The sequence below is a fragment of the Sinohyriopsis cumingii genome, chromosome 1 (genome assembly GCF_028554795.1).
Source record: "Sinohyriopsis cumingii isolate HCF-2022 chromosome 1, ASM2855479v2, whole genome shotgun sequence".
Taxonomy (NCBI): Eukaryota; Metazoa; Mollusca; class Bivalvia; order Unionida; family Unionidae; genus Sinohyriopsis; species Sinohyriopsis cumingii.
In genome coordinates this window covers 175,019,211-175,035,341 of record NC_142961.1, presented here as the reverse complement: position 1 = coordinate 175,035,341, position 16,131 = coordinate 175,019,211, and the positions used below count along the sequence as shown (strand labels likewise).

General features: G+C 36.7%; 2 protein-coding genes across 3 annotated transcripts in view; both read right to left on the bottom strand.

Annotated features, from left to right (window-relative positions):
• Positions 1-319, bottom strand: part of LOC149808418 (ATP-binding cassette sub-family G member 5-like) — a 53,753-nt gene extending 53,434 nt beyond the window's left edge. The window contains exon 1 of the mRNA XM_089976975.1: positions 252-319. The gene's annotated coding sequence lies outside the window, so the exon portion shown is untranslated. The remainder of the gene's footprint in view (positions 1-251) is intronic.
• Positions 320-7,625: 7,306 nt separating this feature from the next.
• Positions 7,626-16,131, bottom strand: part of LOC149808417 (ATP-binding cassette sub-family G member 5-like) — a 30,996-nt gene continuing 22,490 nt past the window's right edge. For both annotated transcript variants that reach the window (XM_089976954.1, XM_089976962.1), the window contains exons 7-11: positions 12,366-12,565; positions 11,149-11,287; positions 10,366-10,551; positions 9,693-9,814; positions 7,626-8,374 (exon numbers count right to left, since the gene is read on the bottom strand). In XM_089976954.1, the coding sequence (XP_089833080.1) occupies positions 8,211-8,374; positions 9,693-9,814; positions 10,366-10,551; positions 11,149-11,287; positions 12,366-12,565 (811 nt within the window). In that variant the 3' untranslated portion in view covers positions 7,626-8,210. The remainder of the gene's footprint in view (positions 8,375-9,692; positions 9,815-10,365; positions 10,552-11,148; positions 11,288-12,365; positions 12,566-16,131) is intronic.

Sequence of the window (16,131 nt, the reverse complement as noted above, 5' to 3'; positions counted from 1 at the left end):
TGTCAGTTAATAAAAATGCGGTGATTTGATATAATACCTGGCAAATTAATGACCCGGCGTTAATTTAATTGTAACTTTAAGATGAAATTGAAAGTATAAATCATCGTCTAATCGTGGTTTATGTCATTATAAAGTTAGAGTAAAATTTGCTGCAGCGATTGCCTTATATAACAGCCACACGTATACTAAAGTCCAGAACAATTAAGTCCAATTTGAACGCAAACTCTTTTCTGATTATCAAAATGACATACGTTTAAGGGTACGTTTTTGAAAGTCCAGTGCCTGACTTATGCAGACTGGTTACAGTATATGCTGTCTTTCTATGTGTTGCGCAAGCAGGGTTGAATGATGAACAACTAGAAAGATATAAGAGTTTCAGCAAAATGCTTGATCATATATCACACAGTGCAATCTTCGAGATTAGTTTATCAGACGATTATACGCTTGATAATGTAACATCATATATATTCATTTTCACGGCGCAACATAACACCTAGCAACGCTGATTGACAATGCAGTGTACAATCAGACCTGCGATAAAAGAGTTGAAGATTGCCGAACAAGTACATGTCTACAACCAGAGAAAGTCTGAAATCGAATTCATCGAGAGGATTTAACATGAGTGCTGAAATTTATATACATCTATTTAAACGGAAATGAATACAGATGAAAGTCTCTATTTATCAGTTGCAAAAATTATTGATTTTATTAAATTAACTAGAAAATATGGAGCACGGATATGACAACGAAATATGTTAAAACTGCTCCTATCTGTAGAGTGACACACCACAACTGAAACACTTGACTTTATCTCGTTCTCCCAAGTAAATATATCAGATCTGGCATGTTTTGGTGTAGGTCCATTCTGATATTAAGGCAATTTCCCCTTAAACGTTTGGAATCGACTGTCAAAGTCGCAGTAGCCAAACAAAGCCACGGGATCCAGACTGTAGAGTTTCTATCACCACGCCAAAGTTGACCAGTTGACCCAATCGATAATCCTTGGACATTGCAGTTGGTATGCATTTTTCCTCGTCCGTCTTGGTATCGGTAGCAGTAAGTTTTGGGACTGCCGCTAGTAAAACTCAGGATCTTGCCTTCGGGGTTCTCGTCCGTACCTGTCCCTAAACGGTCCACTTGGATTTCTTGGTGAGGCTTATCACAGCGATAGATATAAATGCAACTGTCCGTGTCAAAGTATAATTTTAAGAGAGCATTGGCTGTCACGTATTCTGCAATGATGACATTTCCAAATTCTTCGGGAAGTACAAACTCTGGCTCTTCTTCGTACCTGACCAAAATGAAATCTTCATGAACGACGTCCACGTGTTTCATTCGTTTTCCTTTGTCGTCCACCAGTTCAAAGTAGCGATATGGTTCTGCCAAGTACTCCGTCTTGGGTAAGCACATTCGTTGTGCCAATTTTCAACATAAGCAATTGAGCATGACTTTAGCAAACGACCGTTTTTCTTCGTTCTTTTCCACGTAGTCTAACGTGATGCCTTCGATGGAACTATATTGCTGTTTTAATTTTTCTTGCTTTTCGGGATTCTGGTAAGAGGAGGGATAGTCACTAGCTTCTTGTTTTAGTTTTAAAAATGCGTTGATGTAGACCGAGAAATTGCCTTTGTGGCAAAGGTCTGTGTTTGGAAAGCAGTAAATTTTGTAGACTTTTAACAAGGTGTATCCAAGATCCAAAGCATGAAACAATCCCACACTGACCCACATTCATGTCAAAGCGCGTTCTAAAGTACTAAAACGTGTGGAAAATGCAACTTTGCTATTTCTGTCACTGTAAAAGTTTCAGACTTACGACTCAAAGGCATGGTCAAATAACTCATGAAATCTTTCAACTGTACTTCTCCCATACGCATGTTGATGATTTGGGCTCCGTTCGTAATGACTTTGGAGCATTCAGTACCTTGTTCTGAATAGTATTTCAGAAGAAAGTGTCCATCGTATCCCGAGAAATTGTGAGCTATCACCGTGGCATAGAGTTGGCAGTCTCTGTAACGTTGGATGTCCTCTTCGCTCCAGGTGTCGTCGATAGGGTCTAAGATCCATCAAGCAAAATCGGGAATCCTCGAAAGATTTTTTTTAACATTCTCTTGGAATTTAGCTACAATGAGGACAATGAAAAAATATAGATTCTTGGATGCACTTCTCGCACGCACGTGGAGCCACGCAGAAATTAGGAATATGAAAGCCTGACTCTTGCAAAAAGGTGAAATCTACTTGTGTCTTTTTCTTGCTGGTCTTCAAAACTTCCTCCAGTTCAGGGTGGTATTTTTAAATGCAACATTCATGTTCAAAGTCGACGATTTGACTACAAAAAGGGTATTGTTTCTTCCATTTACAAATGTGTGCCCTGTGGTTGTTGGTGCGAATGAGATGTCCACAGGCATAGCATAATTGCAATAATTGGCATTCACTTTTCGCTTGCAAACTTAACATTGAATTCGTTATTTTTCTTCTAGGATGCAGAGTTTAGACGTTAAAAAGCACTGGCATCTCTCTCCGCAATGAATGTGTTGGCATCTATTGTTGGTATCGATTGTTAAATCCTTGGTCACGTTTTTCACAATGATAAGAATAAAATCATTTGATGCTGGTATTGGCATCGAAATGTTCTTGATGACGATACACGTGAATGTATTTTCTGTCTGAAAAATCAGGTGCTGAACTCGATCCCGACTGGCAATTTCAAACTGTGGTCATGAATGGAAAATCTCAGACGATCGATCTCTTTGGCTTAGCATTGTCGTTTTACTGTCGCTATGAATCCTTCTACTTTCTGGGGCGAAACTTCGGACATGAACTCATTAAATTTCACGGTGTATATGTAAGCCGTGGTTCCAAATTTTCTGAAAGTGCGTTTTTTGTGGCTCTCAGATGCTGAAGGTAGACTCTCTTGGTCTTGGAGCAGGCGTGGAGGGTGTTGATTCAGGATAGTATGTTTTTGTATTATATCTAAAAATGTTAATGTTACATTTTCCGCATGGTTTCCACAGAGCATAGAAACGGCGTATAACGATTACAAAGTTACCATTCTCCCTTTTCCCTATGAATACGCTTGTCCTCATAAATACTCCTGCCACCATAATCACTTCTGTTCGCGCATGTTAATTTCCCGTTTGAGGTCAGAATGCTCCACGCATGTTAATTTCCGGTTTGAGGCTAGAGGGCCATTTAAGGTACATATATCTGTATGTATGTATGTATGTATGTATGTATGTATGTATGCGTGCGTGCGTGCGTGTGTGTGTGTGTGTGTGTGTGTGTAATGCTCGTCCCCTCGAACTATTTACGGTGGAAAACGAATAACGTGTTTCCTACTGATTTGCTTGGTCTGACCCAAAACCAGTCATATTGTTTCTGTATACATCTTACAGATAATGAAAATAAGGATGGTGGAGTTTATTCCTTGTGTCGTCAAACTGCGTATGCTTTAAGGATGTGTTTGACAGACATTGCATACTGGACACTGGTGTCTATGCACATAACGTAAATGCTGCATTTGACAGACATTGCATACCTGACAACGGTGTCTATGCATAGAACGTAAAATCTGTCCTTGACAGACAATGCACAGGAGACAGCTGTATGAACATGTGATGAATTGAGTAAGAGCAAAAAAATTAAAAGCCTAACCATTATATTTTGGATGTAACCTATAAAGCTTTGTGTTAACGCGCTTACTTTGCAATTTTATAATTAATAGTTCGATCCCATCTCCAACACATTCAGGAGAAATGTGGTCACAATGTATATTGTCAGCGTTATTTTAGGATGCACCTCAAGGACTACACTAAGCCATCTGAACAGTCACGAGTATTTGATAAAGTTGTAAGAACTTACTAAATGAACGTAAAAATAATGACAGTTCAGTTTTTTTTCCATTTTACACGAGTGGATTAGTTTTCTTTTTCTTTTTCGGGGTAGGGTCAGGAGAGTCTGTCATACTTATATATATAATAGTGAGCGGAAGCAATATGTACCAGTTTCTCAAATGACTTAGCAAGGTTTACCAGCAGATACAGTTGTACGTAGGAAACAATGTCATAAACTGATAGACCTGTACAGCGAGTACTTTTTATTATTCCCATACCCAACCCTGCCTTTAATGCTTGCTAAATGAAAGTCTTGTTATGTGCAATTCTTTGATTCCGACGGTCCGATGCATTCACAGTTCATACTGAAGTAGAAAAGCAAAAGCAAAAATCCTGGTCACTTGGTCCAACTGTGTAAAATGAAAATAAAACAGAATCTAGAATATATTTCAAAATATTTTACTTATTGCCAACAATAATACCGATCCTTATAGTTTCGTCTTGAATACTTCCTGCTTAATAACCTATTACAATTTAGGTTATGAAGTATCCTTTCGTCTTGAATACTTCTTCGTATGTCATCTCAGTTTAGGTTATGAAGTATCCTTTCGTCTTGAATACTTCTTCGTATGTCATCTCAGTTTAGGTTATGAATACTTCTTCGTATGTCATCTCAGTTTAGGTTATGAAGTATCCTTTCATCTTGAATACTTCTTCGTATGTCATCTCAGTTTAGGTTATGAAGTATCCTTTCGTCTTGAATACTTCTTCGTATGTCATCTCAGTTTAGGTTATGAAGTATCCTTTCGTCTTGAATACTTCTTCGTATGTCATCTCAGTTTAGGTTATGAAGTATCCTTTCGTCTTGAATACTTCTTCGTATGTCATCACAGTTTAGGTTATGAAGTATACTCTTTTCTTGAATACTTCCTGTTTCGAATGTTCCCACAATTTAAGGTGTGTGTGTGTGTGTGTGTGTGTGTGTGATAAAATAGTTTTTATAAGTCTTTTAGTGTGATCGTAGTTTACACTTTAGAGATAAGTCATGTATCAAGTGGGTAGATTCATTCATAAAGTTCCAAGGTTGAGTCAAAGTATTAGTACAAGTATACATCATGTAATCCGACAAGGACACGAGGTCAGGAATATGTCAGTTTTATATTATTTTGTATTAGGCAGATTATAACAGCTGATGCTGTTTATGAGATCGGATAATTATAGAATTAATGTGCGACGCTAGACAGCACTGCGAATTAATTATCTATGTAAGGGAGTTATGATGCAGAATTGGGCATTCTTAGTAGTACCTCCTGTCTTGGAAGCTATTCAGTTATACTGAGAGAAATTACTTTATTTAATTTAAGCATGCGTTGGAATTAAGTGCTCAAACTATCTAGATTCATTGGAGTAATAGTTTTCAAAGAAAGACTTCAAATTCACTTAAAAGACATTTGGATATTTAATAGCTGTCACTGAATTGCTATGAATTCATTTAAGGACTATTTGGATAATTACAACTGTTACGGATTTACCGTGAATTCATTTATAGACGTTTTGGGATTATATCATAGTGATTCTTTTGAACTGTTGATACATAATTACAATATAGGCTATCATTCGGAATACCATTGGAATTCATTCGGATTACTTGATACTTTTGGAATTGATATAAAATTTAGGACTTTAGGATTTCATTCATCATACTGTAAGTTATTTTTAATTCTTTCATTTTGCATTTTGGGGAAATAAATAATATGTTCAATTTTACAAAACTTGTTGGTTATCTCTCTTTTTTGTTATGGTTTTAAGACTATAGATTCGTAATATCTCATATACTCTTGTCCTGATTACTCAATTCTTTAATGCTACAACAATTTAGGTTTTGTAACATACTCGCAACTTTGTAATCTACAGCAGTTTAGACCACGTAAGATATTCTCGTTCTGAATTCCGCCATCTTCGAATGATACCGCTGTTTTAGGCTGTGTGGCTTACTCTCAACTTGAATACTTCCATCTTCCAATGCTGCAGCAATTTAGGTCACGTAAGATGGTCTCTACTTGAAGGCTGCCATCTTTCAATGCTTCAGCAATTTAGGTCACGTAAGACGGTCTCTTCTTGAAGGCTGCCATCTTCCAACGCTACATCAATTTAGGTCATGTAAGATTGTCTCTACTTGAAAACTGCCATATTCCAATGCTGTTGCAATTTAGGTCACGTAAGACCGTCTCTACTTGAAGACTGCCATCTTCGTGTGTTACGGCTGTTTAGGCCGTAAGGTTTACTCTTGACTTGAAGACTTTATTATTTGTATACTTCCTTGTACAAAAGGATTTTGTTAATCAGAGTTCCTTTTACAGCTGCTTCCGCTACCTATATGTATATGCGCATTAAGAAGTAACGATATTTATATAGTACCCTGTGAACAACAAAGATTCATATGGGATATGCACATAAAACTTTTGAGCGCCTCATCAGAAGAAACCTGACCGGGAGAGGAGAGGGTATGGAGGCGTTGCACGAGGGGTTGCAAACATTTGATTCTTACCCCATGGGGAGATAAAATACATATAGGGCAAATAATAAAAGAAAGGTCAACGTATCTGATTGAAGGCTATCCATGCGATTTGTAAATAGGAGGAAACAGTATCGTAACCGCGGTACAATGTACGATGCACTCATCTTTTGGGCACCAACGCCTGGATGTTGCTAGAAGAGAAAAATCTTTGAGATCACCGTTTTATTTTGAAATTTCTTCTAAGAACGACGAAATGCCGGCACATGCCTATTAACAAAACTGACAGTCAAAGAAATCATGAAGAAAAACTTCTTAGAACCATGGGTTGAAGTGAGCTTTGGTTAGCTGATATATAGACACGATAAACTGCCAACAATACGCCTATACCAAACCTAAATTACAACGTGTAGATTGTATTCGTTTCAGCTACATATATTTTCTTTTCGAACTACTCTAATTAAAGACTTAAGCGAACGCATACAGACAGACAGACAATATCACCACTACCACCATCATAACCATAATCCCATATAATCTATTCTCCTACACGTTCTCATTATTCCTCGAAGGTCAGTGTTGATTTTTTTCATTTATCACTCTTTCTTTTCATTTGCAATAAAGCTGATAAACAGGTAATTTATCGCTATTGACCCCTACCTTCGTCTGCAGCTTATTCCCTTCTATTTAGTCTTTCACCAATACAAATATATCCATAGAATGAATATGCATTGTTTACCATACACGTATATTATCTCACGCATATCATAATTTACTCAAAGTGGTTCTGTAAATCTATCTAGATCATTCTGCTATGGTCTCATTTTGTGCAAATGCATTCGGTTGTAAAACGCGGTTGCAATTTAAAGATCCGAATTATTTTCCCTGATTTGCCCCAAGGGTTCATTTCACTTTTTCGCTTTTCCGTGCCAACCATTACAATTGGGAATATCACCCAAAATATGTCATGAGTTTTTTCCCTAGGAAAGAGTGTTTAAATCAATGACCATTTAACAACAACAACGATGTGGGGAATGATAATGTAGGTTTAGTATTATTTTTAAGTACAATATATTTTCATTTCAGTACTTATCATTTTTCTTTGCCTTCAATGTAAGTAACCTACTCTACCAATGTCCAAAGTTTCGGAAAATAACGAATAACGAGGTTTGCGGCCATGAAGACTTTTTAATAATGTATTACACTGATGCCAACATAATAATAATAATAATAATAATAATAATAATAATAATAATAATAATAATAATAAAATAATAATAATAATAATAATAATACATATTTAAGCGGGAAACTAACTGAGATGAGATTGCTATGGAACAGTAGGCAGCCAAACCGTCCAGAGCAGACTTCATTTTGTTACGTGCCAACCCTATAATTCCCATATATTTCACTCAGACAGATTTGTATTTGAGCATAGGCGATAATTTAACAGTTACATGTAACATATTAATCAAAACTATCATAGTATTGCCCTCTATCCCTATCGGCCTAATTTCTAGAAAACCTAGGTTTACTCCTCATTTGGAGTATCCTTATGGGCCTCAATCCCATAATACCCAGATTTGCCACTCATTTGGAGTATCTCTATCAGCCTCAATGCCAGAACACGCAGATTTACACCTCATTTTGGGCCTCAATGCCAGAATACCCAGATTCGCCACTCATTTGGAGTATCTCTATCAGCATCAACGCCAAAACACAAATATTTACACCTCTTTGGATTTATGGGTTTAATAACTGAATTATGTCGATAATATGACACACAAAGCGAGATTTTCCGAATCTTTCCTCTGTTCATGCGTTATTCTGAGGGAACAAAAGTGTAATAGCAGACATTAACAACGTTAATAAAGATTCCGTATTCCCCTTATTTTGAAGGCAACCATCGCAAATATCAACGTCCCTACACAGTAGGAACTGAGTGCGGCAAAATTCCTCTTCATGTGATCAGCTGATCCAGGATAGTAAAGGTCAAGGTAAACGGTTCCGTTAGGTATACAGGCGGACACTGAAAAAAAGAAACTAAAATAAATAGATAATAACGTTTTCTTATAAATGGTGAACCACACTTCTCGTTTTCTTCTTATTTTGTCTTCTTTCTTCTGAATTTGCCCCACAAGAGTATCGCAAACAAATGTCTCAAGGTCACAATATAACCATTTACGGAAGTTATCAAACATCGCATATCTTGAACATACGATGCACGATTATTTCTTTTTAAAAAAAATTGATAACAGCTAGGAGGGACATGGAAGTTAGTGGCTATAGACTTATTATATTTTGGGCAAGATAATATCTTTTCTGCACAGCTAAAATCTCCCCATACTAAACAGTTACTTTCAAAAACTCCTAAAGTATTTGTTTCAAAATTGCTGGTACCTTTAAGGATTTTAATGACATGTATCGGATTCTACATAGAACACAATTACTAGGCTTTTATACCAGATTGCAAACCATTCAAAGTTTAGGACACATGCTATTTTTTTTCTCTTCTGCACAGAATAAGGCTATCTGTCTTTATGAAAAATCGTTTGAGATCTGCCGAAAGAAATTGTTGTTATATGGTAACGTTAGCAGTGCAAATGGTTTAAGCACCGTAACTAAATCCATTTTTTTAGAACATATAGCATGCTAAATACTAGTATATGCAGATACCTCTACAGATACGACATATGACAGGTGTGCCTGTTTTACAAGTCACACATAACCTTAAATATTAAATGTTGAGAGTATCTTCGACACTTGAAGGTGCTGGATTTCGATTTTTAGTCATATTCCATTATAGACGGCATTCTTGCTATAAACAATATTTTAGATGAAGTTGCTTCTTTAAGTTAAATGATCAAAACAGGTACCAGGTGACCTAGATACTGGCCATCGATATTAAATATGTTTTAAAAATTTACAAATTTGTGAATTGTCTGAAGGAATTTGCAATTCTTGTGTTTTCATTGACTTGAACAGTCTCGGGTGGCCGCTGCTGTGCCTCCCTGGGCATGGAACTTTGTTTAAGTTGCCTTGACACTAGATGGACTTAACACATTGCTTTAGCGTTAAACATCCAACCAAACGTTGCTGCATGTTTTCAGATCTCATGGTTAGACTTTTATGGGTGTTATACCGTCATCCAAAAGTCTGTAATAATCTTGACCAATCAGGTGCAAAATCACAGGTAGGTCTTCCTCCACATCTACAGCAAACACGACTCAGTTCAGGTTATTCTCTTCATTTGTAGCAAAACGTTGACGTGGTTCACCTTAAGTAGTATGGACACACTAACATTTTTAAAACTAAGAATATGTTATTTACTTAACACAGATACGTACCGATTGATTCACAGGAAAATTCTAGGTCTTGAAACTCATTTGCTACCAGTATCTCACCGGAATATTTATGGATGAATGCCCAACTTAACCATCTCAGAGGTTTGATCAAGGTTGCAACGTTTCTAAAATTAAAGTATAAAAGGGTAAATAACAATATGTTGCTTTTTCGTTTTTCTGTTCTTTAGTTTTAAAGTCTAGAAATAGCCAAAATAAACATAGAGGTGCCCACCATTGTAACATAGACTACAACTACATTATGCAGGCACGGATTTTCTGTTTCATGAGGTCTTAGTGTTTTATAATTTAAAATCCTTAACAATCTTTAAAAGTCCACACTTATCAGCATAATGGTTGTATCGCCATGTAATACAGATTTCATTAAGCGGTGAACATTTCTAATTAATAGTTTACAAATGTGAATTCAATATATAAGGGGACTACATTGGGGATTTTATGTTTTAAGCTTGACAGTCCTAATTTTACATATTCGCATATTCATCATTATTGTCCTTTCTATGTATGGCATGAAAAAGTGGTGTAATAATATATGACCAGGCATGTTACCTTGGATTAAGACATGTCATAATGCTAACATTATGTGAGAAGCCTAAGTTTTATGACTTTATTCAGAAATAGAATGCATATGGAATACATTTGTGAATAAGACACTTACTTTAAAAGCCCAGATGCGATGACGGCAGCGGCTGCTTGGATCAAAGCCGTGGTGCTATTTGCAAGATTTGGATCCAGGAAGATCCCAAGAAATAGGACAGTTAGGGTCTCTCCCCACAATTGCAGGAAGAAGATGACTGCAGTATACAGACTGAACCGCTCCGCTGTAGGATATAATCCCGTCACCCTGGCAACATATTATTTATTCACTAAGGTTTCATTTACGACATCTTTAAGAAGGGTTAAAGCTATTCACAGTCAAATTTTCTCTGATGGTATACTTTCCTGACAATGTTCACGATACAATCACAACTTATTAGGAAACGTCCGAGTGCGTCCAGAATGCATCCGGTTTTTAGGCAAAGTGTTCAAGATATTCTAGGTACTTTCCAGGGAGACAGAGAGTGAAAGACTCGTCCTCTAAAGTTGTCTACATATATTCCTTTTACAAAACTGAGGTTAGAATAAAAGGTCATATAAATAGTAGTTATTTTACCACCTCGCTGCATTGTAAATTTTAACGCCGTCATGAGCGGCACAATCCTAACTTAAGTTCAGTATTTTATATTCTCAACCTAATTTGTGCTGAGTATGTGTTGTCAGTGCAAAGCCAAGTAAAGAAACTAGAATAGAAAATGAAAGGCAGACATGTATGAATCTCTCCAATAGAAGTCTTGTTCAAACAAATGCTTAACTTAGCTGCCTTGTGCGAAACTATACAACAGAATTTAAATACAAATCAACAGTATTCAATGTTACATATAAGAATTGTTGAGAATCTTACCAGTAGGTGGCGCTGCTAAAAATGATAGTACTCAGCACAAGAAAAGGGAAGATATGGATAGTGTAAGCCACGAGGAATACGGGGATTGAATACAGGCCGTCACGGCATTCCCGATAGAAGAGATTCCTTTGGACAGGAACTGTGAAGAAGACAAACATTGTTTTGATTCGTTATTTTTCATTTTAAAGCTTCTCTGATATAACTATAACTGGCTATTTTCATTGCATTAATTTTTGTATGTGCCTCCTAACCATTTCTAATTAGTGTTTAAAGCCGTCCACTGTGTCCAAGCGGGAAAAAATCCATGGTGTGGCAATCAAATATGAAATCGAATTTTGGTAAAGTAAGAAACATAATTTGAAGATTATTTTTTCTGATGCATTGGTAATTCAATTTCAAATAGAAAAAATAGAAATAATAATCTCGTCATAATTAATTAACAACAATAACATCCAAATCAAAGTCTGAAATTACGTAAAATTGTATTATTCAGTTATGAGAATTTATCTGTCATGGTTAAAACAACTTGAAAAAGGCGATACAAATACGTTTGTTAAGCGAGTCATATGCAATCTACCAAGTGAATTTAAAGAAATTAAAGAGCATGTATATTTAACAGTATTATTAAAAAAAAACATTACGATTGCATTTTTCCATCTTATATAGTAAATTATAACTATTTTATACTGTTTATTGATTCATAATTTGAGAGGATATTGACCATTTCAATAATAAAGATATTCAAATGAAATTCTAACTGAAGATGGAAGGGACATATTATCTACAACTGATTTCAAAAGGACTCCAATAAATAAAACTTTGTCTTTTGAGGCTAATGGCATAGAAGCTAAATTCAAAGCTTACAGATTGCAATTAGTTGTTTAAATGTTATGTTGCGAAGACTGATCAACAGTTTCCACCATGCTGTTAATGAAACTTTCAACTTTGCGATGACGTGACAAATAATATTGATGTGCTGTAATTTTGAAAATTGAACGTGCATGTATTTATCGTCACGTGGGTTAGGCTGAATATTTGTCAATTAAAGTTTATAACCACAACAGATCTAGCTATAACGAAATTTACATAAATTACGAACAACTTTCTCAACGCATATGACACATGATGATAAAAATGGCTACAACGCACGCGTCGTCCTAAAGCAGATTCATCAGTACCCTAAATAGATCGTGAGGGAGAGGTGGTACGAAACTTACAAAGGGCAACCGCATTAAGAATTCCCATAAATGGCGGCACAGTGGCAGACTGGTATATCAACCCTATTCTGTCCTGAATACTGGCCTGTTTCAAACCAAGGTGCCCCAGGAATACAAGGATAAATACCATAAACAGAGGCAGAAGGAATATCCTGGAAAAATAGTCCTTTCTGTCACGGAACAGATTGACGTTCATACGGCTGGAAAAAAAAATATAAAAATTATTGCAAAGACAGACAGGAAAAATACTGATGGGAAGCAATGTCCAGGGCCCAGTTTCACCATCATTCTTTAAAAATATAAAATTATTGCAAAGAGAGACAGGAAAAATACTGATGGGAAGCAATGTCCAGGGCCCAGTTTCACCATCATTCTTTAAAAATATAAAATTTATTGCAAAGAGAGACAGGAAAAATACTGATGGGAAGCAATGTCCAGGGCCCAGTTTCACCATCATTCTTTTCACTTTTGTCAGATTAAGCCGGACTAATGCTTTTGATTGCGCATCGTTTGGTTGAGAGCGTTTGGACGGCATGTAGACTAAAAAATGGCAGAATATCATGCTAAAAAGAGTTATTACTCCACTAGGTGGGAATGTGGGTTCAGATCATATTCTTCGTACTGGAGGAGGGAAGAGATTAACAATAACTACAAGAAAGGGACGAGCGTACTACAGAAATTTGTCTGTTCTCAGTTAAATCAAAGGTGTCTCAAGAGAGACTTCTCCTTATAAATGTCACTAAAACGCGATAAACAAAAAGGCAGCTAGAAGATACTGCAAGTATCAGAAAGGCAGGCACATTCAATAGAAGATTCGAACGGTCGAAACAAATTAACAGTGCTGGATGATAATGTTGTTGGTAGAAAGACATTTTTCACCACATGATAGGCTTCACATGGCGGCCAGTATATGTGGCGGAGGAGGAAACTGGGAAAATCCCTGAAAGAACAACCGACCCATGAGAAGGTACTGACATGCTTTCTCAGATACCATCATTGGCTGTGCCCAAGACTCGAACCCACACGGACAGAGGTGAAATGTCAGTGATCAATAAAGGCGAGAGCCTTGGACCACTCTGTCACCCTGGATGACAAGAACGTCCAAGCCGACTAAACAGGAAAGGACAAACAAAAGGAAAATCGGGAAATAGGTTTTCATCGATGTGGATTGGATGGGCATATAGCAAGCATCAAAGGGAAAGGGGAAAGGGGTGTCGAGAATGTAACGGATATGAACATTTTGAAAACAGTTGAACTAAAATGGATAAAAGGATAAGTTTATTATGAAAATGTGTAACCCACATAAACTGGTGATTACGCAATGCAATCCAATAATGAATCTGAACTTGAAACGTGTAAAACAACAGTTGTGATTGGTATTGTTCCTAGTCTTATTATTTTTTAATCATGTGCCATTTGCAACAGTATAGAGAAACGACTGTGGAAGAATAACAATCTGAAAACCAGTGAAATGTGAATTGAAAAGAACAACACAGAAACACTATCCATAAGCATCCTCCTTGTAAGCAGCATGTTGAGGAATAATCTTCTTCATTTAATAATGTTAACGCTGTAGCAGTTTACGTTTACAATACAGTAACATTTTGATTATATAGTTGATTTGTCCTAGCCTTATAACTTTAAGCTTCAGCTGGCTAATTCAAAGGTAACACGATGCATATGGCAGTATTTAACTATTAGAAATCCTTGAACGGTGTGCAGAAAAAAACATTGCGTGGAAAATGAACATTGGAGAAAAGCAGGAATTATTGTCGTAAGGGTGGTGGTGGTTGTTAAATTCTGTTAGGACAGATATACAGTTCGGAGTTTTGTAACTAGGCCCCGATATTAATGGAGTTAAACGGAAAGATTTTGAAACAATAATGAAATGAAAACTATTTACGATAAATAACCAGATTGTTATAAGGATTCTGGAAAGCTGATATATTTGCAAATGAAGATTCTAATCGACAATAAAGGGAAGCCAACTGATGTTGGCTGAGGAGGAGAAGGAGAATTACAAATCACCAAAGTGACAGACTAGGAAGAAAGCTAGCTTTGATGAATGAACCAGACATCATCGAGAAAGTGAATGTGTCAAGCACATACGGCTGTGTTGGTTTACCAAAGGGAGGGGGAAACCTTAGCCATACGCTGTGAACATTACCCGGTTTCCACAATCTACCAACTGCTTCCAAGATTTAAAACAAAGTATGATTGTCAGGTCTGATCAAAGAACTAGCATAACCATCAAATCGAACAGCCTAGAGCACTAGTAGATGCAACTGCACTCATAACTCATAAATTCCGTTCTGCTACAAGAGACGGATGTTTCAAATCAGTTGCGCCACTAGTAGTAGTATGGGCCTCTCTGGGGCAATATGGGACTTAACATTCCGCCGTAGGTTTACATTCTGGGGCATGAGGGAAATCCTATGTTAAAACTGTCCATAGGTTTAAACTAAGAGCAACTCTGAGGCATAAAGGGAATTTAATATGGAGGGACAATCTGGGCCATAATGAGTATTTAATATGGAGGGACAATCTGGGCCATGAGGGATATTTAATATGGAGGGACAATCTGGGCCATGAGAGGTATTGATCATAGACTTTATCTATGCTCTAAACTGCCACTGAAATTTAAAGATAGTTTTGGGGTATAAGGTGAATTACCATTAACACATAGGTTTACATTAAGAGCCACTCTGTGCGTAAGGGGAATTTAACACTGTGAGGTAGTAGGGAGTACAATATTAAACTTTTTACCTACAATCTAAATACACGCCTCTACATGCCAGTGCCCACTTTTTGATTACTATCCAACACAATATGGTTCATTACAATTCAAGACAGCAGCCGCTTTTTGATTATAACCCAAACTCACCACTACAATCCAACAAAAAGTATGACTGGTTATATACACACTTTCACACAAACAAAGATACATACTATATATACATGGGTAGAATGTGTTTATAGACACACTACTATACACTATCACACTTAAAAACAAAGAGAATGGGTACAGGGGTTTTACGTTTTATGTGGGAAAGACATATCACACTTAAAAACAAAGAGAATGGGTACAGGGGTTTTACGTTTTATGTGGGAAAGACATATACACAAAACATACATACATACATACATACATACATACATACATACATACATACATACATACATGCATGCATGCATGCATACATAAAATAATCTGCAAATATGATAGGTAAATCTCTCTTTTTAGGGACTTTTTGATCCTGAAAAGGGTCGTTAATGTTTCTTACCAAATGAGTTAACACTTTTGGCATCCCTTCATTGATCTTCTTCTTCGCGAACTTCGTCTCATAGAGTGTCCGTAGAGTAAGACCCCTTGAGACATCCTTGCGTCTCCACAAATTCATCAATTCTTTATCGGTATTTGCGTTATCATGATAATGGTCCGCAATGTATTCAGATACATGGGGTAATCCGGGTTGAACAGCATGCCCGGAACCATGCTTTACGACTTGAACCCTGTCTCAGTCTTTATTGAGTCGTCTTGAGAAGGCGACATCATGGGATAAGACACTTCTATATATCTCCAAAGATAGGATGGATAAGAATTGAAATGTTCCACCAATCAGAATACGGGTTACAAATTCTAGTCTGAGTGTAGGGTCTCTCTCCGATTAGAAGACAGAAGATGCATGATATTACATTCAGTATATAGGCAAACGTGTTCCTACGGTTTACCAATGCGAAACAGTTGGAGTACAATACCTATGGC